Source organism: Stigmatopora nigra, chromosome 13, assembly GCF_051989575.1.
Source record: "Stigmatopora nigra isolate UIUO_SnigA chromosome 13, RoL_Snig_1.1, whole genome shotgun sequence".
Lineage (NCBI taxonomy): Eukaryota > Metazoa > Chordata > Actinopteri > Syngnathiformes > Syngnathidae > Stigmatopora > Stigmatopora nigra.
Genome location: NC_135520.1, coordinates 9,439,209 through 9,466,360, shown reverse-complemented (window position 1 = coordinate 9,466,360; position 27,152 = coordinate 9,439,209). Strand labels below are relative to the sequence as shown.

At 40.2% G+C, this 27,152-nt stretch overlaps 1 protein-coding gene and 1 long non-coding RNA gene across 2 annotated transcripts in view; one reads left to right on the top strand and one right to left on the bottom strand.

The window, feature by feature from the left end:
- LOC144206658 (uncharacterized) overlaps positions 1–23,571 on the bottom strand; it is a 52,263-nt gene extending 28,692 nt beyond the window's left edge. The window contains exons 1-4 of the long non-coding RNA XR_013328408.1: positions 23,244–23,571; positions 18,044–18,194; positions 5,000–5,205; positions 4,821–4,923 (exon numbers count right to left, since the gene is read on the bottom strand). This is a non-coding gene — a long non-coding RNA (uncharacterized LOC144206658). The remainder of the gene's footprint in view (positions 1–4,820; positions 4,924–4,999; positions 5,206–18,043; positions 18,195–23,243) is intronic.
- LOC144206656 (MARCKS-related protein 1-A-like) lies at positions 23,243–26,131 on the top strand. The gene is made up of 2 exons (XM_077731733.1): positions 23,243–23,576; positions 24,834–26,131. The coding sequence occupies exons 1-2, from the start codon at positions 23,484–23,486 to the stop codon at positions 25,347–25,349; spliced, it is 609 nt and encodes a 202-aa protein (XP_077587859.1). The 5' UTR covers positions 23,243–23,483; the 3' UTR covers positions 25,350–26,131.
- The last annotated feature ends 1,021 nt before the right edge of the window (positions 26,132–27,152 follow it).

Genomic DNA, 27,152 nt, shown 5'->3' with positions numbered 1-27,152 from the left:
CTGCTTGAATTATGCAAGGCTGCACAACAGCTGCAGGACTCCTGTTGCTTCTGTGTTTGCTTCTGGAATATAGTATGTGAATGTGTGCGCACGCACACATGCAAGTGTCACTCCCACGGAGCCCTTTTACACATGAACTCAGCGCTTCATACAATCCTGCATTGTCTGTCCGGAGCTGTGCCAGTCTTCCTTCCCGTGATGTTTTCCTGCCACAGCTGTCGTGTCAACAGTCAGTCGGTCGGTCAGTCAGTCAGTCAAACTGCAATACGATTCTTCTCCCAGACTTGGCTTTTGCTTAGATCCTGCACTTCCCGTGCTACAGAAAAGGGTCAAAGCACAAGGCACAGATGGCAGAATGTTGACTGAGTTTTGAAGAAATCCAACTCTGCAGGGGGGAGGGTTCGGGGAGGGGGGAAAGAAACGCTGCAGCGCTGCTAGGTCGAAAAGGCAGAGAGGGGAAAAAGAAATAGATCTGGCTTGAAATGAGGGAAGAAAGAGAGCTGGAGACGGCTCGTTTGTTTCCACAAGCCAGTGCGTGCACACTCTGGAAGGAATCCATTGAAATAGTGCCAGAATGCCTATTGCCTTCAAATTTATGTGGTATGAGCAGTGGTAGATCTACTTACGAATGCTTAGACGTAACAAATATTCATGTTACAAAGAGATGAGAAAGAAGAACAACAAGTTACGATACGTCAAATGAAATTAAATATCCCTGAAATGTAAATACACTTCCTGAGTGCATTTTTTCCTTCTTTTTTGTTATAGTAGAGTTGCTTTCCCATCATTTCCCAACACCTTGGTGGTCTCCCCATTGGCTAGAAGTAAGCTCCAGGTTCCAAGCTCCATGATGCCAAAACCGGGGTGAGCTCAGTAGAAGTAAGAGCAATGTAGTGGCCCACCAGGTCCGACCATTGCTTGTCTTTGTAATGGAACTTCACTTCTGTAAGTTCTTTCCACTGTAGTAGTTACTACAGATTAATAACCAGAGAAGTGTTAAAGCATTCATTTAGATGCCCTACGTTACATTGAACATCCGTGAAAGGGGATGCTGGGCGGCAGAAGGAAGTGTGATGAACAGGTGACAATCCACTCCCCTTCCCTCCCTGAGATGGCTGGCTAGGCTCAGTTTACTGTAGAAAGTCACACAGCAGATGGTGCCCAAGGAAGTGAATTACCACCAAGAGGCCATACGCGCCAGATGGGGGAGAAAAAAGGAGACAAAGAAACTCAAGGGGTAATACAATGACACAAAGGTGGATAGAGCACATGTGTGTATGTGTGTGTGAGCCAAGGTCATTGGTCATTATTTCAGTGCTTTATCAGGTCATATAGCAGAATGCAACTGGTAGCAACCAATAGAATTAGAGAACCTGTGCAACAGGTGAAGTCATTTGCTGTTTTTTTTTTTTTTAAATGTTGGGGATATCATGTAAAAGTCAAAAAAGCTGGTTTCTGGAAAACATAAATGATGTGTGTTTTGGGAACCCAGGATAACAACAACTATGTTTTCATCAGGGTCATTTTACAATGTTAGGAATGAGTACTGGAATGTAAATTGGGGGGTTTGTGAAGAGTCATCAAAATGGCTTAAAATACCAAAAAAGACAAGCCGGAGGTGATATGATGTAACATGGAAATTACTGGTTGCACTTGAAGAGGAGTATTGCTAACGTGTGTTTGTGTAAAGGAGGATGCAACAACAAAATGTCTCAATAAAGTTGTCTTGTAACCTTACCCCGTCATGCAAAATGCCCCACACTTTATCTTGTTTTTCAATCTTCCCCTCTAGCCACACCCCCTTCACAGCCCATCTGGCTATGATTATTGGCTGTGGCCTAATCCAACCAACACTGTCCCTTCAGACACAATGGGGAGTCCCGGACCTCTGTTTCTTCTTGTCTTTGTTCTTTCTTTTGCTTTCTCTTCTTTGACCTCTTTCATTCTGTCTTTATTTTAACCAGGGTTTTTTATTCCTCTATGTGTCTGAACCATAGCAGCGTCAGTCACTAAGCGATGAGCGTCTGTGTGGCGCTCTGCCAGTGCTGACAGCTGGCAGGGAGGATGAGAGAGGAAAATAAACAGCAAAGGTGACAGGGTAAAGTGAAAGAGATGTGGAAGGGGAGGCTCCGTGATAAATATCAGGACACTTCAAAATTCCAATAACACCTTTAGGACTGCAAACAGTATTTTGGAAAGATGGAAAATCAATGATGGTGATGCAGACAGACACTCGACTAATATAAAAAAGAGAAGCCTAAGGAACCTTCTGTCCTTTAACTCCATTCATCCATTTGTATGCATATATAAGTTTCACATGATGATCAAATAAATTGAGCAATAGGTTCCATTTAGACTCTTCAGAAAGTACAGGTCAATCATAAATCCAAAAAATTAGAATACCTATCATTTTATAATTCATTCCACCATCTTTAATAGTATACCAAAGGCCCTTTAAAATTAATAGGAAACAATTTCTGGAAGTAATTTTGCAAGTAGAGGGATTTTTTTGCAATATGGCAACAATTAACAATATAATAACGTCTTACTCAGGACATCCTTAGTTTTGTGGAGGATCCTTAGTACCTTTGACATTTTCCTGTTGACATCTTCTATTTGTGACTTCAATCACACCATTCAAAAACTAACACAATGAGTGACAGCTTCTTTTGTATAAATATCTGGCGAGTGTTTATTTGGCAGCATAACAGTATTTTTCAACTCCTCTGCCTGGAGTATTTAAAAAAAACATCGGCAAGGCTGTAGTATATACAGTAGACGCTGATGTACGATCATTACGGTGGAAAGAAAATTATTTTTCAGCTTGGAATCCCAAGTATCACAAGGGCCCTCACTTGTAATAAAGGGACAAATGAATAGCAGAAGGGTTGTAAGAGAGCGAGATAAAAATGCAGAAAAAAACACTTTGGAATCGTATGACTACATTTAAAAAAAATGCTTCTGGTTAAAGGATGAAATTGGTCACATTCCTTTAAAAAAGAAAAAGCTGCAGTACTAGGATGAGCTGGTTGAAAAGGGTCTGATTAAGAGGGGGAGGGGAGCTTGCAAAAATGAGACGGAGCAAAGAGAAGCAAATCTCCCCTTTTTCATCCACAAAATGTATGTCAGTGGGTTGGCCCACATCGGAGTTCCTCAGCTTTCGTCAGCCATTCTGAGCCTTTAAGTACAGTAGACTGCTGCCAAAGCGGCCAATTCATATTCCGAGTGCGTACTCTCACGCGCCACACAATTCACTTTCCCATTGACTGAATAGCTAATAGACATTGTGAAGAGGTTTATGTGGCCGGCCGGCATATTCACTTCTCTAAAGGACCCCTAACAAAATTGTAATTACATACTCACTGGGAACTGCAAACACCAATGGTTGAAACATCAGACCATACTTTCCTTTTCGAAACTCCCTTCAGTATTTTACTTTCACAAGTTCTAAAACATTCACCAGTACTTAAAAACAATGCTTTCAGTTCAAATAATGATTGTCTGATCATTCAGGCAAATGGTCCTTAAACAGTTATCTTGTCAATGGAATACAACCTTATGCCTGGTGATGATATATGCCTTTAATTTGGCTCTTATTGAGGATAACTGTTGTTCAGGGTCAATGGTTTTAAGTCTTTTGCTCTTTGGTAAAAGCATTGAAGTTAGGTATAAGCTATACACTATAGATGATGACTCTTGTGACAGAGTGGAAAAGATCATTGCAACTATGTCACCTTTTCTCCCTTCAAAATTGTGGAAATTTAGAGAGTGCTTAAAAGACATTTTCTATTCCCCTTTTTGTTCTTATTTTTCTTTTTGTTCCCATTTCTTTCCATTCTCCTGCCTTTGATGATCTAGGTTCTTTCACATTAAAATCACCCAACCATGAGTTGTACACCTTCAAATGAAAAAGCTGATAAGGGACTGCTCCCAAAGTAATACTGAAAAAAATGACTACTACACTACACGGGCAATTTACTATGAACCTAACTTTTTACAGTTGTGCCCCAACACAACAATCAAAGAGTTGTTTTAAACCATACATCACAAAGCTCTATTGTCCACCTACACGTACCTACACGGAGTACAACATAAATCTATATCATAAAAATATGATCACAGAATTTTCCAGAATAGGCACGTTAAGTAGAACGACTTGCCCTTTACATGGTCTATGGTCCCCAGTAATGAATAGGCCTGTACAATATGTCAACATATACAGTATGTGACTACATGAGTAACACCGGCCTCAGGGCCTGATGGTAAATTTCAGGCTATGAAAGGAAGTATCTTGTCATTGTCAAAAAAGACAGGAAACATGATGCCTCTGCTATTCTATACATTAATACGATGACAATGTTAAGGTAAAGACTATTTTCGGATGGACCGTATGTCCCACATCAGAGAATATCCCGATGTTTTAGGAGCATGTGTGTCAGGCTGTTTTATGGACTCTGCAAGTGTTATTTTGAATACTTCAGGTGTTTGGACAGCTTCAAGTATTCAGACTAAGTGAAATGCAGCCTTTGGGAAATGGAATTAGGAATGTAAATGTACAAACAACAAGAAATACTGCAACATTTTCACATGTTCACAAAGTTGAATAATGGTTGTTACTTTGACAAATGGTGGGTACATTATTAATGGATTGGGTTTTAAAGTCCTGTAATACAATTAAACGTTCACTTCTGTTAACAGCCTTGTACGGAGTATGAAATTGGTCAATAATGCTATAAATAATTTTACATATTTTAATAAAGTGTTAAGTGTGATATCATGCCCCCCACCCAGGACCCATGTCAATCTTAAAGTGACCCTACCTTATTTTGTGAGAAGGCAGCATTCTCTCCTGAGCAATTTGCAGGTCCCCCGATGACACAAATGTTTTCATGTGACATCAAAATAGTCATATCTTCATCATTTCTGAAAAACAAAGGAAATAAGTGTTATTGAGAAAGTAAACACCACAATGTACTCAAAACAAGGTGGAGGCAAGTACCGCATCTGTGGACCCCTCCCTATTTCAGGGTCACTGTCCCCTCTATCCACTTAGCCAAGCCCTTTGTGACCCCATCTGCCCGGGAGGCTCATCCTGTTTCCTCCAGTTTCCTCTTCCCCACGGGCAGGAAATTGCTGGAGGCCACGAATATACGTGCGCGTGCGCACTCACGGGGGAGCTGGCAGGAAGTGATCTCACTGCAACACCTGCAACCAGGAAATAGAGCAGACCCAGCGGAGAGGTGGATGAGCACAACACCCAATTTCAAGCACACACATACATATTGAATTGAACACTATTTTTGTCATTATAAAAGTATAATGAGATTTAAAGCTACAGTGCAACCTTTTCCCCCCTTTTCATGGTGTATTCTTTGGCTGGTGTGATTTATACTCCCGAAAAATACAGTTAGGATAAAACTACCACACTGGAGAACCAGTTCAATTTACAATGAAAGATACAGTATGAGCCTAGTCATATATACTATATTTTTATTGTATCCACCACTCCAATAAGCCGCCCACAAGTAAACCCAGCCTTCATGGGCCTCTGACCTATCCACATCCTGTCAGAGGTGTGTTCATCTCCACGTGTGACACCGCATGAACCTCGTCTGCTCGCCTTGCCAGTTACACTCAGCGGTTGTGTACGTATGTGTGCGCAAGATTTATGAATGAACCGGTGAGCCAAGTTGGCTCGGCTTCCTGGCTGGGTCGACGTGTATGTGTGTGTATATAAGTTTGTGCGTGGACGGAACTTCCTGTCAAAAAATGTGCGATTTCCTGTGCTCTCACAGCTGCTTGTCGAAACACTCCAAGGAAACACCCTTTTGTTATTGGGATTGTTTGGATAAAGCGATAGGAGCCGAGAATCCCCGCCATCAAGCGTCATCTGACTTTGATCAAAAGCAATACGTTACAAAGGCACACATCAGCATTTGGAGAGGGAAATATTTGGAAGTTTTACTGTCCACTTGTGTAAGCAATGGCGTTCTTCACAAATGTAGCGACCCCCTCCTTTGTTTTTTCCACATACTGATTAAATGAGTAAAATAGAAGCTCTTAAAACTCTCTAAAATCCCATCAGCCCATGTTTCAGAATTTGAAAGTATCATTTATCTTTGTCCATGTACACAACTGTGATTTATAGATTCTTAAAAGGGAAACATTACAAAAGAAATGATACAGTGTTGTTATTTTGTAAGACAACATTGCTATCATGTCCAAGTAAACACTGTGAATAGAAAGCGTTAAGTGTTTAGTTTGGGTGTGACTTGAGAGCATCAAAACCAGAGCAACAACGGAGTACTGTAGGGTTTTTTTTTTTTTTTTTTTTTTTTTTTTTTCTGTGGTTCAACTGCATTGTTTTCTAGCAAAGTTGGCTTTGGTCAAGGGAAAACAATGTACTTGAACTTTTCTGCGGTATATTGTTTGTTCCCTTTTATATTGCAATGCAATGTAATGCATTTTAAAACAAATTCACATGGTGTAACATCATAAAACTCTTTCACATTAGAAATATATCTGGCTAATGTATTATCCGGACTATAAGTTGCACTTTTTTATAGTATATGGTACAAGCAGCAGGTTCCAGTGCAAAACAATAAATCCTTCCACTGAAAATTACCTATGAGAATATGTGTAAAGTCTATGTTTAAAGTAACTCCCGTGAGCATGTTTAACAACCACAGGCTTTCAACACTACAATGATTGATTTCTGAAGACGCATACCTCACTGGAATACGTGGTATGTGTTATGGCTGATAGTTAAACAATAACCCAGGAGTTAGTCATAAATAATGAAAGGGCTTTACACACAAATCTCACAAAAAATGAAATCCATCTTTGTTGAATGGGAATGCTATGATTGAGCAATATCATTTTGCTTAAGGATGAATGTGGTTGGTTTGTTAATGTTTGAATACTATGAAGATATTGAAGGAATATCTAAATCCACATGATGAGTTGATCGTAATTCTCAATTTTAACTGCAAACAGACGTTCCCTCAGCCACTTAAACACTCCTGTCCTGCTTATTTATGAGGTCCTAATTGGCAAACGGCTACCTTGAGAGGCTGCCGCGTCAAGACGTGTTTTCCTCTGATCTCTCTTGGGTCAGCTTTGGGTAGTAAATAGATGGCGTGGTCAGCAGGGTTAGCCATAAGGACTCAGCGTAAGCTTCAAAAAGCCATTAACACGTTTGCAAAATGTTCTTTTTCTAGTAGGTCGAAAACCGGTGGGAGAACTTCATAATTAAAAAAAAGGCTTTTAAAGTAATCAAGACTGATGTTTCGTTAAAAACAGATACATATGACATTCTCTTAGTGCATTGTCTTCATTGTTCATTTTGTGAAGGTTTTTAGGCTGCTGTTTTTTATTTTTTTTCAGAGGGGGAGGTTCTTTAGAGTTCAGCAAACCACATGTTTTTTTTGTTTTGTTTTGCTTTTTACAAGCAGAATTATAGTCAAAGTCACTGATGGTTGTAATGGTTCACTGACCTAACCTCCATGCTGACAACTTGTGTCTAATTCCCACTTAAATAAGTTGTCAAGTTGTGTTTGCAGTAAACATGTCATGCCCAGTGTTTGACTGATGACTTGACATTCACGAGTATTTTAGAATGTATTTTTAAATCTATAGATCCAAAACATTCCAGAAAAATTCCAACCCTGCAATGATTTCTACAGTCTTCTGCCTTGACTCCATCTATCTAAGCTTATCAGTCACCTACTATCAATTGCCTTATTAGTTCTTCACTCAACATCAGCGTAACCTCTGTTCCCAGAGATCGTCTCCTCCGTCCGCAGCTGTAATAAATTCTTTGAATGTTTATCTGCCTGACTCACAAATTCCTCCAATCTCTTCTTGGGGATGATCCTTCCAATGTGTCATCCCTCCCTATCTCTTGGGCAAACATGTAGGGTCGCTTCCTGTTCCTCTGGGATGCATCCTGAATGTGCTCTGCTGCCCAAAGAGGGTGCAGCTACTTCCTGTCTGACCTCAGGGTCATTCGGGGGAAGTTGGAAAAGGAATGAATGTGGAATTGAAGCAAAAACATGTTACATGGCCAAATTGTTACACTTCATCATGTGATCGATAACTTCTACTTTTCCATAGTACACGTACACGTTTGTTTCCTCAAGATCAAATGCCAAAACAAAGAAAGGATGCGTCTACACTGTTTTTATCTTCCTTGTTTGTTCAAAATTGCCACAAAGTCACTGAAGATTACAGTTTTCCATTCTAAGTGCCACAAAAATGACACTTGGCCTGACATGAAGATGAAAAGAATGCGTTCAGGCACGCACATGCCCCCACTGTGAAAATTGTAAGCCTTAAATTTGCGGGTGGTGTTTGTTCTGCATTGTTATCCGTCCACACTTTGTTTACATAGACATTTAAATAGTAGTATCCAACTCATGGTTGAATTTCATAGCTGGGATTCCTCTGGTTGTGTGTTTACAAACACCACATAGATTGGCTAGTTTGTATTTCTCTTCTCGTATTCTTCGCTCTCAGGGAACATTGGCAGCTTTTAACAGCGCTAGATGCCAAAAAGACATTTAATTTGTGACTGCCAAAGCACATTTTTGTAGGGTTTCTTTCCTTGTTCTATACAGATGCAGTACATCCTTTGCTGGGCACCACCCCCGCTCTGAAAAATCTTCTTTGTTTGTAGCTTTTTCAGCTCGGTTCTTCCACCATTCACAAGGGAGCTTAATAGTATTTGAACTAAAGCTCAGGGGATTGCGATAAAACACACAATCAGACAGACATTCCATTAAAAGTCATGCACATGTGTGTACACAATCCAGAGAAAACAAGAACATCAAATAAAAGAACCGCTTAATTTTGGAACCCAATTTCCCTGGCGGGGACTAGCGCAAAGACAGTAGAATAAAAATTTAGAGAGAAAACCTATAAATTAGAGGTGTGGCAATATTTTTGAGAGAGCGGTCTATTGGGTTCCCAAAAAGTTATCGATAGGATCTCACAAAGAATCAATATATTGTTTTAAAAAGGTGTCACAGTTTAGGTTAGGTTCAGGTTCAATAGAAACAGAAACAACATCATTCATAACTAGTCTTTGGTTTTGGAATAATTTCCACTCGTAACAAAAATGTGCAGGGCTATTTTAGTTGTCATCTGGCCTCAATGATATATTAGCACATCACTTATTCTTTCAAAAGTTTTGGAGAACATTCCATCCACAACAGGAAGCAGTTCCATGACACATGGACACAACGCATGGAGGAGGCTTAGGAATGTGCTGAGAAGGGAATATGGTGGAAATATGATCACTCTTACTCTTACACAGGCGTAAACCATGGTTTAAATGCAATTTTCTGACATTTTAACCATGTTTACCTGTTTCCATACACACATTACAGCCAACCAAAACCACTAGTCATTATCCACGTTAATTCTTTTGTAACTGAAACTGTGAGAAATCTAACTTTGGCTTTCAAGCAACCTTTGGCCATTACAATTTCCATTCAAAAACTAAAAGGAAAGCCAACCAATCTCACTCACAACCAAAGCACTGCTTTTCGGGTTTCCACCTATTCCCTTTGTTTTTGGACAAACACCAATATTTTCAGGGTTGTTCAGAGCTGATTTCTTTCTGACCAATGTCATAATTGAATATGGCTTTTTTTGTATTCCTGAGGCTGGATTCTACCTCTAGGTTGATCCCCTGGTAGTGTCTGTTTTTCAGCCATTGGGGATTATGCAGTATGGTGCTTACAGTGTGGTCTGGAGTCTCCGAGTTTTGCATTATGTCAGAACTAATTAAGAGGATCACGTTTCGTTCCCAAAACTCAGAAGGGAGTTGGGGATGATGACTTCCTGGGGCCAGGCCGCAAGCACCAAACCCTTTCAAAGATAAGCCCAAACAGATGGAGCAAACTGAGTGGGAGGAGAATGGCCTTTTTCACTTATTAGCTTATTTTCAGTTGCCTTTTCCTGATAATCACATTTCCCTATTCTTCATCTTCTTCTTATTCTACCTCGGCTCACCAGCTGATTTGTTTCAGTGTGACACACTCCCACGTATACTATTTCTCTTTTCCTCCTCAGCTCTATATTTCTCTTTGGATCTTGCACCTCATTCGCTTTGAACCTGCTCCAAAGTCTAAATCATACATGCTCTCTCGCGCTCTGTTGAGATACGGGCTCGACTCTGGGCTTGGACCAGAAGCAAAAGCCTCACATCTTTGCGCTCTCCAAGGTATGGGACAGAGGCGTCAGATCTCTCAGACTACGACCATCTGGAGAGAGTTAATGAAATCAAGGCAAATAGGACTTCAAGTAAAAACTGGCAGGAGCTCAGGGCTCGGGTGGCGAGATGGAATGGAGAAATGAAACACATAAAAGGGAAATGCTAGTGGAAAAATTTGCTGATTTGTGTTGTTAATACCAAAAGAGAAAGAAATCCCTTTCCCTATCTTGTGCGGGTTTTTTTTTTGCACCAACTGTAAAGCCTGGAAGATCAGAAATGAAACACTTTGATTTTAGGAAAGTGGTCAGCATTATAAATGGCAGCTTGTGAAACCAAGCAACATGAAATATGAAAGGCGAGGGGTTCAGGGTCATCGAAATGGATATTCAGTGGTATATCTAGGAATTAGGAAATGATTTTGTTCCAGAAGTGCTTTTTCGTAATATGGACTTTTTGTAAGTAGAGACATTTTACATTGAATGAGCAAAACTTGTTCCAAGGTCTTTAAGACTACCACATTCAGGAGCAAAAGCCCACTGTAATATGAAATATGAGTGGTTTAGGGTCACCAAGATTTATGTACATCGCCCGATGGGTAAGAAGCAAAACGTGAGAGCGGGCCATTTCTAATGGTAACATTTGACCTTGGAGGTCAAGGATGTTGTAACTACATTTCCGCTCAGCAGTGTACATCTGCTGTCACGAGGGAAATGGGATGTATTTCTGATTCGGAGACCCCCCTAAGTCTCACTGGAGTGACCGACTTGGAAAATAGTGATTAATAGTGGAACAGTGAGCTTAACCAGCCTGGAAGTGAGGAGGCACTTGCTTTTAGCTTTAGCTGACTATATGGAAAGAGCTAAACCGATCTTTGCCTTTTACCCTCGCCTGCGTTGGTATTATCATAGTACTCTGTCATCAGCCTACATCCAAGCAACAACAAAAATACACAAAATACACAAAATACACAAAAATACACAAAAATGCACAAATATTCACAAAAATACGGATATGAAGTACATTTTGTACATACTTTCCTTCAAGAAAAAGCCTCAACTGTATAGGCAATTGTAATGAGTACTTTACCTTAAGAACCACATACTATTCACAACCTGTGATTTGAAACCACATGTTTGGCTCTCTTGATAGTTATGGTTTCAGACAAGTGCTTTGGCACTGAGTGTGGAAAATGGTTTTCCAACCAGAGTGGATGACACACACCACACAGCACGTTAGAGCCATCTCCTAATTTGGTTATTGTTTGGCTACATAAAAAGTGTAAAATACCTTGTTCTGAGTTGTGGATTTCTTGTCCACGGGGTGAAGATGGTCAGACCCTGAACCTTTCTGCCTTTTAAGACTCTCCCAGCTGTCAACTCCATTCCAAACATATTCACGGGTGTAGAAGTATACTTCAGTGTTGCGACCCGACTCCTATCAGCAAAAAGTTGAAAAATTGAGAGCAGGATTAACGTTGGCTTTAATTGCAGAATTTAATTCATCAAGTTTATCAGTGCAACACCTTAATATCAAGCTTATTTTTCCAGATTAAAGTTTGCTGTGCCTTGGCTGATGAGAAGAGGCCAACTTCATTGACCCAAACACTTAGCACGGGTCACGATAATCAGCTCAGAAGTCAACAGCGGCCTTTGAGATTTAGATGTCACGCCTCACGCTTAAAACCACCATGCATTATGAAATAAAGAGCTCAAGGCAGCACCCTAACAGCGTCATGTTATTGACTTATCCCATAACTGGCTCAACCAAATCCGGCAGCTGCACTTTGCTTAATGTATAACAGCTGCTGGCAGCTGGGCCCTGTGGCACCCATGATTGATGTCATGTCACATGTCCTGTCCAACTTCACCTCTACAATGACTCATTTAATGCCACGTACCTATTACATTACTGATGTCATTGTGTATGCCGTTCAAATGGATATTGGAACTGATTTTATTGGAACTGAAAAGATGCCTTTTTGGTTTCCTACGCATTGTTTAGGTTCCCTTAAGCTCATCTCACTGATCTAATGCATGCTGGGATGAGGACATATCATCAACAGCAGGGGGTCTTGGGGGTCCGATCTCGGAACTCTGATGCAGATGTGCTAATCACTCTTGCACCAGGCTGCCACATTATTTTCTTGCAGTGTTAAACAGGGCACTTGCACGGGTTATGTGCAGTAACAATTCTCCAAATAGTATTCACATTATCACTAGGCCAGATCTGAATGTGTCACATTAAAAAATAATAACAAACCAGCTTTGTAGTAGTACCAGTCGGCACAATCTTGTTTTACCACTACTTTGAAGAAAAGCTAATGGTCCAGATCATCAGAGCTTGTAAGAAGTGTTCAACATAAATAATACATCTACTTTTTTCATCCTACGTAAAACACAAGAGGTTTTTCAGGTCCAAACGCTTTCATTCACAAAACAGGAGACCGAATCATTAGTGTTGTCATAGCAGTGCTATGGCAACGACTGAAAATCTGTCGGTGATGACGGCCGATGAGTCAACAGAGAAACTGTGAGAGTAGGCAAAAAGCAATAAAAGGCTATGAAGAAGACATGGAGATGCCTGCTTTGTGAGTGAGAGAAAGAATATATAAATATTAATGTCACCACTTAAGTGTTGCAATTAATAGATGAAAATCATATTTTCCGACTATAAGTCACTATAAGGCACTTTTTATAGTTTGGCTTGGCCTGCGACTAATAAACAAGCACCATTTATTTATGTTTTTTCTCTCTGACCATGACAGCATATTATTATGTTTTTTTAGGCTATAGTTTACTGGAAAAAACTGTTTAGAGATGCCTATTTAGATTGATGTTCGCCATTTTAGAATTGTTTCTACTTGCAATGGAGAGGTCTAAACAGATTCTGATATTTAAAACAGGCACAGTTATGGCTACAATCCTTTTTCCAGCAGGGATACGAGCAAAGAGATGGGATGCGCAGCAGGTACATGCTTTATTAATGGCTGTGGCTCTATTCTGGGACTCCGCGTGAGGCACGTTTCCCTGAGAGTGGGGGGGTGGGGGGACTCAATATGTAAGCTTCAGATGGCTGAAGGGATGCAATCATTTTATTTCATGGCTTTTCCATGAGATACAAAAGACAATAGAATTCATCTAAATGGTAATTTCATCTTAATTTATAAATAATTGTCCTTTTCTTTTCCCTCAACCATAATAAGGAAGACCTGCCCTACAGTACAATACAATGGATGTAAAATATTTAGTTTGAATTGGTCTAAAATACTGATATTATAGATGATAATCAGTTTACAGGTAGAATTATTAACATAGGGTATCTTGCATGTTTGCATTGGGGGTTATTAGGTAACAAATATGTAATAATGTGTGTAGTTTATATTTCACTCCCTTGCATACACAATATGCACATGCATATTTCACTTTGGCCACGCACTGGCATAAACAATCCACTCTCATTCCACACTGGGGGCTACATGATTATTCCATTTGCACAACCACAACCATGGGAGACCATCACACACAGAGAAAGAGAAGAAAATGGGTGATAAATTGAACCTTGATTTTACGCATGCAGCATTTTCTGCAAAAAAATAAAAAGGAATTCAGACATTACCCTGTGGAGCCGTGTAGAAAGTGTAAGTAATGGTGTTTTCATCTACTTTTTGGGATGATATATGATTGAATTTGACAGGTGGCTGCCAGAAGAAGACATTTGGAGTATTTTTATTTTTATACACTAGCACTGCACCCTTAGAATAAAGCTTACAATGCGTTACAATGCAATACAAGTAGTACATTCCTTGTTATTTGCTAACTGAGAAATTTTAAAACGCCCACTTTAGAAAAATCGAAAGATAAATACGTAAGAACACGAAGGAATGACATCTTATCTCATGACGGACATATTCAAGGGTCTAGAGTGAATTGCTTTTTATCCTTTGTATGCACAGCTGGTACCACCACACACCATAATATATTACTACAATGTGGACATTTTATACTCCTACCTGTCACATGCCTTAAATTACCTTCACTCATTTTGTGTGTACATTGCAACACATTTCTGCCTCTCTCGAGTGTAGATAACACCAAATACTGCAAGCTGATGAAACAACTGATATTGTCATAGCAAGAGAAGCTTTGAGAAGACGATAAGATGCACCTAAGTATAAATCACACTAACCAAAAAATGCACAATGAAAATCCAAAAATACTATAAGTTGCAATGGTGTTTAAGTTGCATTTTTGGGGGGCATTTTCTTTTTAATTGATCAGAAACCAGGAACAAACATTATGTTAGAATAATTGTAAAATAGAGAACAACAGACAACCCGTACACCTGTTAATGTAATATATAAACATTTTTTTCCTAACTGTAGCCTAAAAATGCACCATAACAAGCTGTTGGCAGTCTGAATGAAAAAAATAAAAGGCTTATGTAAGTTCCAGCCAAACTACAAAAAAAATGACTTATAGCCTGGAAAATATGTTCGTTTTATTGCATTCTGGAGACCAGTGAAAAAATATAAAAGGCATATATTGCACTCGAGTCACAGGCCCAGCCATGCTATGAAAAAAATTGTGACTTATAGTCCGAAAAAAAATCCATAAATGGTGCATTTTTTATTTTTTTTTGCCTTAGGGTTATGTGAGGGGCACCTGCATCATTTTTTTTACAGGAGAGCCAAGTATATTAGCCAGTCTTGCTTGTCCATTTCATTCTAAGAAAGGACAAAGCAGGAACAAATAATGACTGTGGGCTGTGTAAGCAAATATGAAAAGCTGTCATGTCCAATTCCAAACCATAACATGATAAATGCTACAAGTTTTAAAACATCAAGCCTGTTTGAAATGCCTTGTGCGCCTCAACTGGGTTTCATCACTGCCCTGTCACTAGTCAAATTCTTAGAAAGACCTTTCGCCAAAACAATGTGATTTGTGCAGTGTATGCATTGCGGCGCATCCCTGCCGTACGTTAACCAGCCATGAAATGTGCACTCCACATTTGATTTTCTCCACGGGCCCAAAGCCTGGTAAATCATCGGAATGTTGGGCATTTTCATTTCTCATTTGGCGGAATATGAAAATCAGCTAGCGGCTTCCTCTCTCACTATTTGGAGGAACACGGCCATACGTCAAGCGCATAGTAGAAGCTTTGCTTTGTGCCAAAGTGCTGGAGGCGACAAACTCGTCAAGTCCTTATTAGGCCACTCTCTATGGCTGTTCAAGGATGCTTCTTAAAATCAGATGGGGAGCCCAGCTAATCTTGTCAAGCTTCAACAAATCTTATTAGACTTTAGCTCAGTGGGTTTTCCCTTTCATTGGGTTTTGGCCAGTTTTTCTGCCGCGACCACACAGGGCCATTTCTATCCCTTTGGGGGCCTTAAGCATAGTCACATGGGCACTGCCCCCAATCACAATGGAACCTCACAAAGTCAGCCAAAAAGTGTGTTTATTCATATCAACTCGGATGAAGAACTGGCTTTGACCTATCAAAATGGGGAAAGTTATCTGACAATAATACCGTTTTTACCCAATCACAATGGTATCTAATATGCTTATATAATACTAATCATTAATTCACTTATTTCCCCCTCCCACTTATCCTCACACGAGTCACGGGGGTGCATTTGGGGATGCCCTGCACGGTTTGCCAGCCAATCACAAGACACACGGAGATAAACCACCATTCCCTCAGAACTAGGGACCATTTTAGAGTGTCCAATCAGCCTACCATGTATGTTTTCTGGGCATGGAAGGAAACCAGATGACCTGGAAAAAACCCACACAGGCCTGGGAAGAACATACAAACTCCACACAGGAAGATCAGAACCCACCGGAGATTGAACCCTCCATCTAAGAACTGTGAGGCGCTAACCACTCTTTGACTGGACACTCTACTAGTATCCTGTACTATTTAAATATTCATAGCTTTAGATTTCAAACAATGTTTTACCACCAGGGTGAAAATCCTACAATGTCTCAGGCAATAACTATATAGAAAAAGGGGAAGGAAATCAGGCCACAATAGACAACAATCACATCATTTTCATCATTGTGCACTGACACAGGTGACGTTTAAAGGTTACAGGCCTATAGGATTTAATCCTCCCCTAACATCCATAAAGAAGCGGCAATCTCTTTAAATGTTGTACCTTCTATATAATGATCATTTGTTCAAGCCGATTATCTTCTATACTGCCTGATCGGCTTATCTTGCATATTTCAAGTAGGTCTGTCGTTTACACCTGCTCATATGGTGAATTCATGCATATCCACGGCAATGACACCCTTGCAAAATGCATATGGAGAGTCGTGCCTTTCTGATTAAAAACCTCTAATTAGAAAGGCTCGATTAAACAGGATCCAAAGCTCAAAATCCTCTGCGCTCACTTTTCTGTGCATGAACCTAATGTTCTACATGGAACATACCGATATTGTATACTATATCAGTAAGGTAATTGCAATTGGGGGAAGAGATAGAGAGGGTTAGTGTGTGTGGTTGGGGGGGCTGGTCTAAAAATAGGTCACTAACAAACAAACAATCAAAAAACACAAGACATCGCATTGATGCTCCATGACAACACAGCTGCAATGGCAGATGGACAAAATGGAAAACTGGAGCAAAAAATGATGACCAAATAATGAATCAGGCAGGCTCCATCCCCATTTTTCCATTGGCTAAGTTGAGTATTTTGCTGAACATTGAGTGAGAAAGCCATCTGTTAGCCGCACAACCTTTTTTCACTAAATGCCTCCATCCCTGACTGTACCTTAATTTGAGTAGCGAACACATAGTACACAGTACACAAAGCGGGTTTAAAAAACAAGAAATGCATAATTATTACCACGTAAAAAAAATATTGTTAAATTTTGACAAGTGGAAAAATATTTCTTGGAATGCAGTGAATTAACTGAGAGTTCAGTGGGTTATTTAAAGTTCAATAAAAAGTCCTGAGTCAATGAATCGGAGCATGACTCATGACTGATATAAAAGCCAACGATCCAAGACATTATTTCCTTTTGCCAGCATTAAATCTTTGCTTTCAACTTTGGAACAATATGCTGCACTGATTTGCATTTACATCAACATTTATGATCACCTGAGTTCAAAAGTTCAAAGTGGAAGAATCTGTAGTATCTCATTAAAATGGGAGCTCTTTGATATTTTTAATTGTTGCTTATCTCTGTTGGTTATGGAAAAAAATGCTTATTTACTTTTTATCGTACAATTCAAAGTGCTTTTTCCTCTTTCTACAAATGAAGAAGTACACCAATGTTTGTCAATATACCACACTATTATATGAAAAGATAAGTAATCATCGTAAATGAAGAAAAAGCTCAACCCTTGCCATTTATTTAGTTTTACAAATATCCACACATTTCCTGGTTGATTAACCAATCATGGCTGCGCATTGACTGTAATTATTAAACAGAGTAAGGGGTCACATCACAAATTAAATTCATTGGGGGGGGGGGTGCTGCCAATTTAGAGAGCGCTGTCACGAACAGGAAATGAGGCTTTACCATGTATAAGACATGATCTTTTGTCCCATAAATAGTTGTACTCTATGAGAAGCAATTCGCGCAATGAATCATGATGGCTGGGCAAACCTAGACAGTATATGCAATACATAAGTGAGAGACCGGATAAGCTGGTGTTGTGTGTCTCATTTCTAAACAATAGATACTATTGTTAAATGTTTCCCTCTGAAGCAACGGTACATTTTGGGTCAGAACCAATGATTAAAAATCAAAGCCAAACCCAAGAACATGGCATACTTATCCAAAATCGATATACTTAGAGTACATAATATATTACCTTATTTTTGCGTAATGGGCTCTTTGCAGGGAGCACTGTGACGTCGGATTCTCTGGAGAGTTTGCTGCTCGCACTTTTGCGGTTTCAGTGTCTTCGCTGATATCATCGAGTTACCAAGAACAAGTGCTTCAACAGATCTATCTTTGCTGTTCTGAAAGAAACACAAACAATAGCTTAAACATTGTTGAAGAATTGAACAATATTATGTGAACTTTACTACAATACCACACACATCCTACTACTAGGTATAATTGTGTATCAGCATGACGACAATTAACACTAAATCTAGTGTGATAAGTCTAATATTTGTTAGAACATTTTCTATATACTTTGATATTAATTAGGGTTTGCACATGGTCAAACAATAGCATTCAAGAAGTCTGAAAACAATACAAAAGAACAATGTTGTTCAGCCGAGACCATAAAAAACCCCAAGAAGGGTTTATTTAAAAAAATCTTGAATGACTTGACTTCTAAATAATGTATTTGAAAAAATAACTGTCATTTTTATGTGGTAAAATGTCCCAAACAAGGCCATTTTATGTCAGTAAATAACATTTCTTTGTAATAATGGCCTGAACACATGAAAGCGCCTGTCAGAAGGCCAAGAAAGACTTGATCACAATAACAGCTGGGATGAACGCACTGGCGGTTTAAGCTATAGACAGACTTGCACATGTTTGCACGCACCCTGACACAATTATACAAACCCCAAACTTAGCATTTACATGGACGGCACTGTAGTGGCAGCAAGACAGATGGTGATGGCTTTTTGTTTGGCGACGGATTAATATGGCTTGGTTTATGAATTATGATGATTGTTCATTCTCAATTTAATGAGGTTGTTATGTCTAGACTAGGGGTGTCAAACTGAGTTTGGTTCACCAGCCAAGTTCATGCCAAACAGATCTCATGCGCCCCATTTTTTTTACCAATATGGTTCATTTAAAGATAAGACATTGAGGAAAGTACAGTAGTGCATCTAGTCGATTGCACAACTCAAAAAAATCCCATGTGGATTCCAATCTGTCAAGCAGAACCTCTTCTAGGTTTGCATTGGTCCCCTTCCCACCCACAACCCGTACATTGGACACCCACCATCTAGACAAACCACTGTGATATCACACTCATTGAGTACATTGTATTCCACTCTTGCGTAATACACACATTATATTTCACCAGACGGAAGCAAGGAATAACGAAGTATTCATTGCCTGAGTCATGCATATGGGCTGAGTGTGTAGGGGATAACCCTAGAAGAGCCGATCACCCCCTGGCTAACGCCAGACCGCCCGCTGAAGTACTGCCAGGTCACACTTAACACCAAGCACAGCCTCTCCACCATCCTCCTTCTTCCCCATCCCCCAACAAAACCCAACCCCCATCCCATCCTGAAATCTGCATTACAATGAAGATGGTTTGAGGGGGCTGCTTTTGAGAAACTGGGAAAAGGGAAGAAAAAAAAAACAACGGGAGAAAGAGAAAGTGATGGGATGGGGATTTTAGGGCAGCTGGACTAATCATCTTGAAACAGAAAGACTCCTAGACTGAATGTTGTTGTGGTTTTCATTTATTTTGGTCATATTTATTTAGTTGTATACGTCTGTTTCCCTCTAAAGTTTCTATGTTTTCCTGGTGTTGGTATGTTTATTTAAATACAACCATTTTATGTTGATTGAAGACTTTAAATCATGGTGTGAATGTGAAATTGATGACTTGTGTGTCTATTTGCAATTGGCCGGCAATGAGCCAAGTGTATACAAAAAAATAAGCTTGGCATGCCTGTGGATGATTGTTCTAGGAGATGGATGGATGCTGGATGAATGTCTTTCCTTGCCTGATAAAGGGCTAAGGGCAAAAAAACGGAGATTAGGCTGTACACATTTAAAATGGTGTTAAAAATAAGCGTGGTACAGGTAGAAAAATTCAGGGTGGTGTTTAAATTTGAACACTCCACGAAAAAGGACAAAGAAAGCACATTTTCTTGAAGCCATGGTGGTATGCATTTTGGAAGAAAAGTAGAGGAGGCAGCGATATTGATGAATGAGATTATGGCACACTGACCTAGAAATACTGCAGCTCTATATTGCCAGTGGGAACAAGCTGCCCTACAACTGTACAACCCCCGTCTGGCACACACAGACTGTATTTGCTTCATTAATGCACTACTGCTTTTACGCAATCCATTTTCACCTACTACTGTTATCTCACTTGGTTTGACTGGTGTAAAAAAAGCACGCAAAGTTGTAAACAATAATTCATGATAATTACAAGCAAGTGATTTAAATAAATGAACCATAACACAGCCAATATAATTTTGCCCTTGAATGACCTCCCAGCAAATCATCCATGCCCTTAAAACCAGAGAGATAGAGAGAGGCAGTAGTTGCCATGGCGACTGGATCTGTAATGTTGGGAGGGGTATTTAGCATCAAGTGCGTGTGTGCTTGGTGGGGGATGTGAATCAATACAACATATGCATCAAAACAATTACTGTTCATTTTGCGGGTGACTTTAACATGTACGATTCCAAGCCTCCATCTGAGCAATTAATTCATCAACGAGGGAAGCCAAACCCACAACATTGGCCGAGCATTTGACGTCCCGCTACGCTCTAATTATCCCTGTGCCAGATTGCTGCCGAAAAAACTGTTGCCAAGATGGCTGCCGTGTGCAGTTTTGTCTTTTCCTCATGGTCAGGAACCCTTTGCGGTCAATAAACCAGTTTATCGAATTCATTAGCATGACAAAAGCTTTTTCTCCATGGTGGACCCGCCTCTATTGGTGTCAGTGAAGGGAATTAAGGGCTCTTTACACACCCGTGTTGACGTGTGCGTAAAATCCTGCCGGCGTATTTGCCTTTACAGTCTCTTGTAGTGATTTCCCGTGTCAACACGTGGGTCTGTTAAAATGTGCTGCAGTCCCTCCCTTGCAAGTCAATGGTGTCGCTATGGCTGGTGTTGGGTAGGGTACAGCGGGCTAGTTTCTCTGCTGCATTTAAAAAAAACACAAATACATTTTTTAACTCACATTGGCAAATGTGGGGAAACACTGCCTATTATACGTCTTTGCTGCCCAAATGATCACATGATCCTCGTACAGATAATGTTTGACCCAAATGAATAATTTTCCACATCCAAATAATTGGTTTGATTATTTTCACTATATTAATATAGCCAAAAAAAACAATTTTAGCATTCACAAGTAAAACCCTAACCCTCATCCCCCATCCTTCCCATTTATCATGCTCATCCATTGAGACGAATCACACAAAGGCGGCCTTTTATCTGATTTTGAGCACTTATCCTGAGCCGCGCCGTGAAAAATGGCCAAGTACACAAACAAGACCCTGGTCTTGCTCCGGGTGAGAGAAAAAAATAGCGCAAGAAGCAACAGTCTATGGAAGTTGACAAAAATAAGTCATCGGACTTAGGCCAGAGGAAGTTCGCCAGCCATAGTCGCATATTTTCTCAAGGAAATCAGACCTTTTCATCTCAAGAAGACGTGTGTGGTGACTCAGTGTTAGTCATTTTTCTCAGCAAGTACTTTAGATAGTAGGTTTGTTACTGTTTAGCCTATCAGTCTTTTTTGTGGCCATTTACATTAAACAATAGTGTTATTTTACCAAGATATTATTACCAGTAAAACATAATATGCTTGCACAATCATTGTGTATAAATTCACAGGTGTTCTCAAATGTAACTTGGAAAAAAATCTTAACTGTGATCCAGATTTTCAGCAAAATTAAATACATTTTTCCTTAGCCCAATTGTTCGACTAGATTTAAAGGTTTTGCAAGTTCCTTTTATTTCTGTATTATATATCCTACTACATTCCCAGGTTAAAAGGGATAAAATATAGAAATTAGATCATTAAAAGTATACATATAGTAACTTTAAAGTCTCTAAAGAAGAAGCATGACGGGAATTTATCAAAACAAACAGTATTTATGGGCTTCTTGAACCCAATCGGAGCTCGAATAGGGAAACATTTCTGGTATGTGATTATAATACCAGAAAAATAACACATTTAAAGTACATCAAGTTCCAATGACATGAGTAGACACAAACGGAATGGCGTAATAGACCAAAAGAAGGCTTTGAAGTAGCGTTTTGTATTCCTTGACTCATTTTAGTAGAATGTGTAGTGGGATGGCGGATGATAAGAAAGAGTAGGATTGGCTCACTTCAAAAAATTCAGTGTGTATTGGATTCTCAGAAGTTTAAAGCAGTGAAAGGATGGAGATCATTCTTTTGGTGGCAGATGCATACTTGGCATTCCATGGTTGTGACATGTTTGTGTGAGGGTGTGCATGAGTGGAGGAGGTTTCAATTCTTGGAATGTCAGGCAGAGATGTGTCAGATAAAGCAAAAGGAAATCGGGAATTTATCAAAAACTAGCCCTTACTTTTGTATGCTCTTTTCTTACACCACCAGAGGTTAGAACAGACATGGATGGGCAAACTACGGCCCTCGGGCCACATATGGACCTTAAGGCTTTTTAATCAGGCACGCTGACGTTGTCCAAATAATGTTTTTTTTTTTCCAAGAGCGCGCCGTCACGCGGAAGCCATTAGCAGTAGCTGTGTCCACTCTTATTTGTTTTTTTTGTGTGTTTTACAGCCCGTCTATCTTTTTTTAAATTACATTTCAATATTTATGAATACATTCGTTTTTACTTTACTTTGTACTTTATACTTTAATGATGAGTGATGAGTGTGTTAATACTTTAGTCCTTTTTTACTGTTCATGTTTCATATGTACTGTTACCGGGTGCACTTTTTTATATGTATCACATCTTGTGCTGACCCGGCCCATCTGTCAAATGTCTGTTAAAGTCAATGTGGCCCCCAGGCCAAAAAGTTTGCCCACCCCTGGGTTAAAACCTCAATCTCAGAACTAAGGTGAGTGTGCCGCCCATCATTAATTCAATCCAATATATTGATGGCATTCAGAGATGTTGTTAAATTGGGAATATATAACTGGTGCATAGGGTTTAATCCAATGCAAATAATTAAATGAGCAATACAAGACATGTCTACAAGTGAGCCAATCAAACTCATGTTCAATTGAGACACTTGGGAGCAATGCTGCAGGGGTGGATGAAGCCCATCCTCCGGCATCACATTGGATGCGCCCCTGCTGACACGCCCATGGGAGGAGACACCGATTGGCTTTTGAGGCGAGGTTGAAATACTCACAGTCGCTTCTCATCCATCCTTTCATTCGAGCTCATCCACCGTGGGTTCCGCAGTCATCGTGGGAGAGTGACGACCATCTCGTTGTATCTCTGTAATCAGGGCTAAGGAAGGATTCTTAATTTTTTTTGGGCCGAATCCCATTCATTCTTGAACCTGGACTTTTCCATTTCAAAGCCAAGCCCTTATCAAGTTTTTCTTTTCCGTTTGATTTTTGGGGTTTAGATAAAAAAAATACTGAAAATGGGAGCACACATGTCTAAGGGAGATATAACTGTCGAGGGGAACGCCAATGCCGTCGCTGCCGACCCAACAGCCGCTAAAACCAACGGCCAGGTGAGCAATATTGGACCGAACCCACCCACTAACCCACCGTGAGCACCGGCTGGGGGAGTCACATGGCACCCAACGCCCACTACTTGCTACCAAGCTGTTGCTCGGTTACTCTCCCAATGGCGATCGAAATATCAAAAATTATGGGCTAAAATGTGAGGTTTTTGTGGGAAAAGTCGAGTGTGCTTTTGTTCTTTGCAATTGCTTTCCACGAGGAGGCAAAAAGCATCATTGCGTTTGGTTAAATGTGTAAGTTTTTTTTTTCTTTTTGGGAGTATATTTCGGCTTTCGGCTTGATTTGTGTGAAATATTTGTTCTCTAGTCAAATTTGAGGTGGGGGGAAGAATGATGGATGCAAATGACGCTCCTAACAAAAGCGCGGATGTACACGAGAGATTTGGCTTGAATAATAAGACGATGGGGCGTGGAATGTTGAATGGGAAAATGCAAAGATCGCTAAAATGTGGGCAATATTTTCTATTGTGATGATTTATAAAGTGATAAAGAAGACAGTAGTAAGCTTTTTTAAGCGTAATCTGATGCAATGAAATAGCGTTAAAGCCCAGCATGATGGAGAGAACATTTAGGAGCAGGGGGGATTCCTTTGTTCTTTGACGTTGAATTGCAGGCGCGATACTACTGCCTCCGTGTGGACAATTTGAGTAGTGCAAACAACTGTAAAGTGCCCCTCCCCTTTTGAAGATGTCATTCAGGACTACAGTTGTGCACGTCTGGGGATTCGATGCTACACTTTAAGACAATGATTGCGATTTTTGTCTATCACTTTGGAGGGGAAAAATCAAAATAGACTTAGAAGTACATTTTGGAGCAATTTATTTCTGAAGCCTCATTCAAGTATGAAGCATGATTGTCTTATGTTTGAACAACATATGGCCCTCATTATAACGTCCTCAGTTTTTAGTGCAAAGCTGCTTAAATGCAGTCTTATGGGACGCGAGCAGTTAAACAGCGCCCCTATGTGTCCATGAATGATTACTACATGTCGCACAATATGTTGGGTCACCATAACTGCTAAGATTGGTCAGTGATCCGAGAGAAAAACTCCTTGAAAATAATATCTTGGAGCAAAAAAAGTTGGTGCTGAAATGTTGGCAGATTGCAAGGCATGGTGCTGCTACCTAGTGGATGCGAGTGGAGTTGCAGCCAGCTATTGGTTATTTCCACCAAAAAACAGTGTGAATGGGCATGTCAATTCAAAGAAATGTAATCCACTTTACTAACAAACTGTGTGTCGTTTAGGAAAACGGCCACGTCAAGACCAACGGCGACGTCTCCGCCAAGCCCGAGGGGGACGCGGTGGACGGCAACGGCGCAGCCGAACCGGCTAAGGAGGGAGAAGCCGGAACCGGGGATGCCATCGAAGTGGCTCCGGCGGTGGAGGGTGAGGCTGCCAAGACTGAGGCCGAGGCTCCCAAGGATGGCAAGAAGAAGAAGAAGTTCTCCCTGAAGAACTCCTTCAAGTTCAAGGGTATCTCGCTGAAGAAGAACAAGAAGGGCAGCGAGGATGCCAAGGAGGAGGCGGCCCCCCCTGCCGCCGCCGAGGAGAAGCCCGAAGAGAATGGCCACGCGGCCAAGGAAGTTCAAGAAGAGACGCCGGCCGCCGAGCCCAAGGAAGATGAAGCTACCCCGCCGGAAGCAGAGGCCAAGGACACCCAAGCCGAGCAGGCGGGTCAGGCCGAGGAGACCCCCGCCACCGCCGCCCCCTCCCAGGAAACGACACCCGCCGCCCCTGAGGGCGACGCCAGTGCGGAGTGATCGCACCCCCAGCATCGGAACTCATTTTCCAAGATTAAAATATATAAATATATATATAAATATATATATATGAGAGGCTCATGCCACATTCTTAGAAGTTATACAACAAAAGAAGACAAAGGATATATCACATTCGCTGATTCCACCACCAGGTCACTTGCCTTTTTTTTCTTAAAGTTTATCAGTACTTTGACAGACGGAATTTCACCGAGCCCTCAAATAGATGAAATGTCGCCCCCTTATGGTACATGCAGGGACTGGCATTTTGGAGAAGGTCATGAACTGGACGTGGAGAAATCAGGAATACAGTATGAGACTTTCCCCGGCCTAATTCTCGAAGAAGCACCCTTTCGGCATGGTGGCCCTATAGCGTATTTTTGGGATCTAACCATTGCCGAGCTGTCTCGTCTCTTTGCCACCAAATGACTGTTAAACGGAAGCTTCAAATTCATGTATTTGTTTTTTCCCCCAATTCTACATTTCTGTTTTAACCACTTCATGTATAATAGAGCAAAACAGACAGAAAGAGTCGATCAAAGATGGTCTCTGGCGTGTTCGGATTCTTTTTTTCAGGCTAAAATTCCCATTTTTGAGCTTCGAGTATTTGCAGTGTTCACATTTCAGAGTTTATGATGGGTTGGGATCGTGTACAAAATGTGAGCTTTTTATCTGCAAACTTTCTCTGTAAATATGTTTTTGGTTCTTTTTATTTTGCTATCTTTGAAGATGTTAATGGTTTTATTGTAACTTTTAATAAGGGTAAAATAAATGTTTGAACCCCTCTTGCTCTGTGTTCTGCCTTCTTATTTACACTGACATATTTGTATTAATGTTTAGTTCAACTTTTTCAACATTTAGATTGGGTTAACTAGTTTGACATTAACACATTTAAATATTTAAGTTTCTGTAAGGAAATACTGGTATCACAAAGGATATCATTTGGATCATCATGATTGTAGAAATCCCTCTGGAGACTCCATGCAGTTTTCCCAGGCTTGGATCACGCCTTCATCAAGTTCACAAGTAATCTTCCTGTAAGCTGCACTGTTGTCTGGGCCATCTTGTTTTGCCTAGGGCATGGGAAAAGGAAAAGTTGGGATAAATATCTCGGGATGTATCTTGTAATTCCGGTGCTCAAACTCCCTTCCAATTTGTTTCATTGCAGATTTAATATTAAACATGAATGGAAAAAGATGCATTACCCCATTAAGCGCGATTAAAATTTCAACAATGTTATTCTCTGTAAGCATATTTTACTGATTGACATCCACAAGATCGTACCAGAAAAATAATTCCATTGCTTTGAGGTAAGTGACATTGACATCTTAAAGGGTGAATTTCATAATTAAAAGGTCTTCACTATTATTTGTATGGGCATTTACACCACAGCTTATCTAGTTATAACTATATATATTAATCACACATACGCACGAGTGCAAAACTAGTTTTAAAGTAATGGTAAATAGGCATGTTCTGTCTTATTTTAATATCCATGATATGAGTCTTGACCACATCAACATGGCTGGCAATTCAAATGTCAATTATTTTAATATATGCTAATCCATATAAGGATGGAATGTATAAGAACATTCTTGTGACCACAATATCGCACTTAACAGAGTGCATTTGTGCTTCCTCTTTACACCAAAAAGATCATTTCAGTTGTCTGGCTATCATGATGTTGGAGAATTTGTGTGATTTGAATAACAAGTATCTCTTGTATGATTGAATCTTTAAATATACTAATAAAACCTCGAAGTAACTGTTGGTAAATGGCGCACTCTTGTGGATCTGTGATAGAAA

What these genes read in the sequence shown, in the direction of transcription:
- LOC144206656 (XM_077731733.1), top strand. Translation starts at nt 23,484, where the DNA reads ATGGGAGCACACATGTCTAAGGGAGATATAACTGTCGAGGGGAACGCC. An exon ending in CCGCTAAAACCAACGGCCAG is followed by an intron (nt 23,577 to 24,833) that starts GTGAGCAATATT and finishes TGTGTCGTTTAG; the next exon opens with GAAAACGGCCACGTCAAGAC.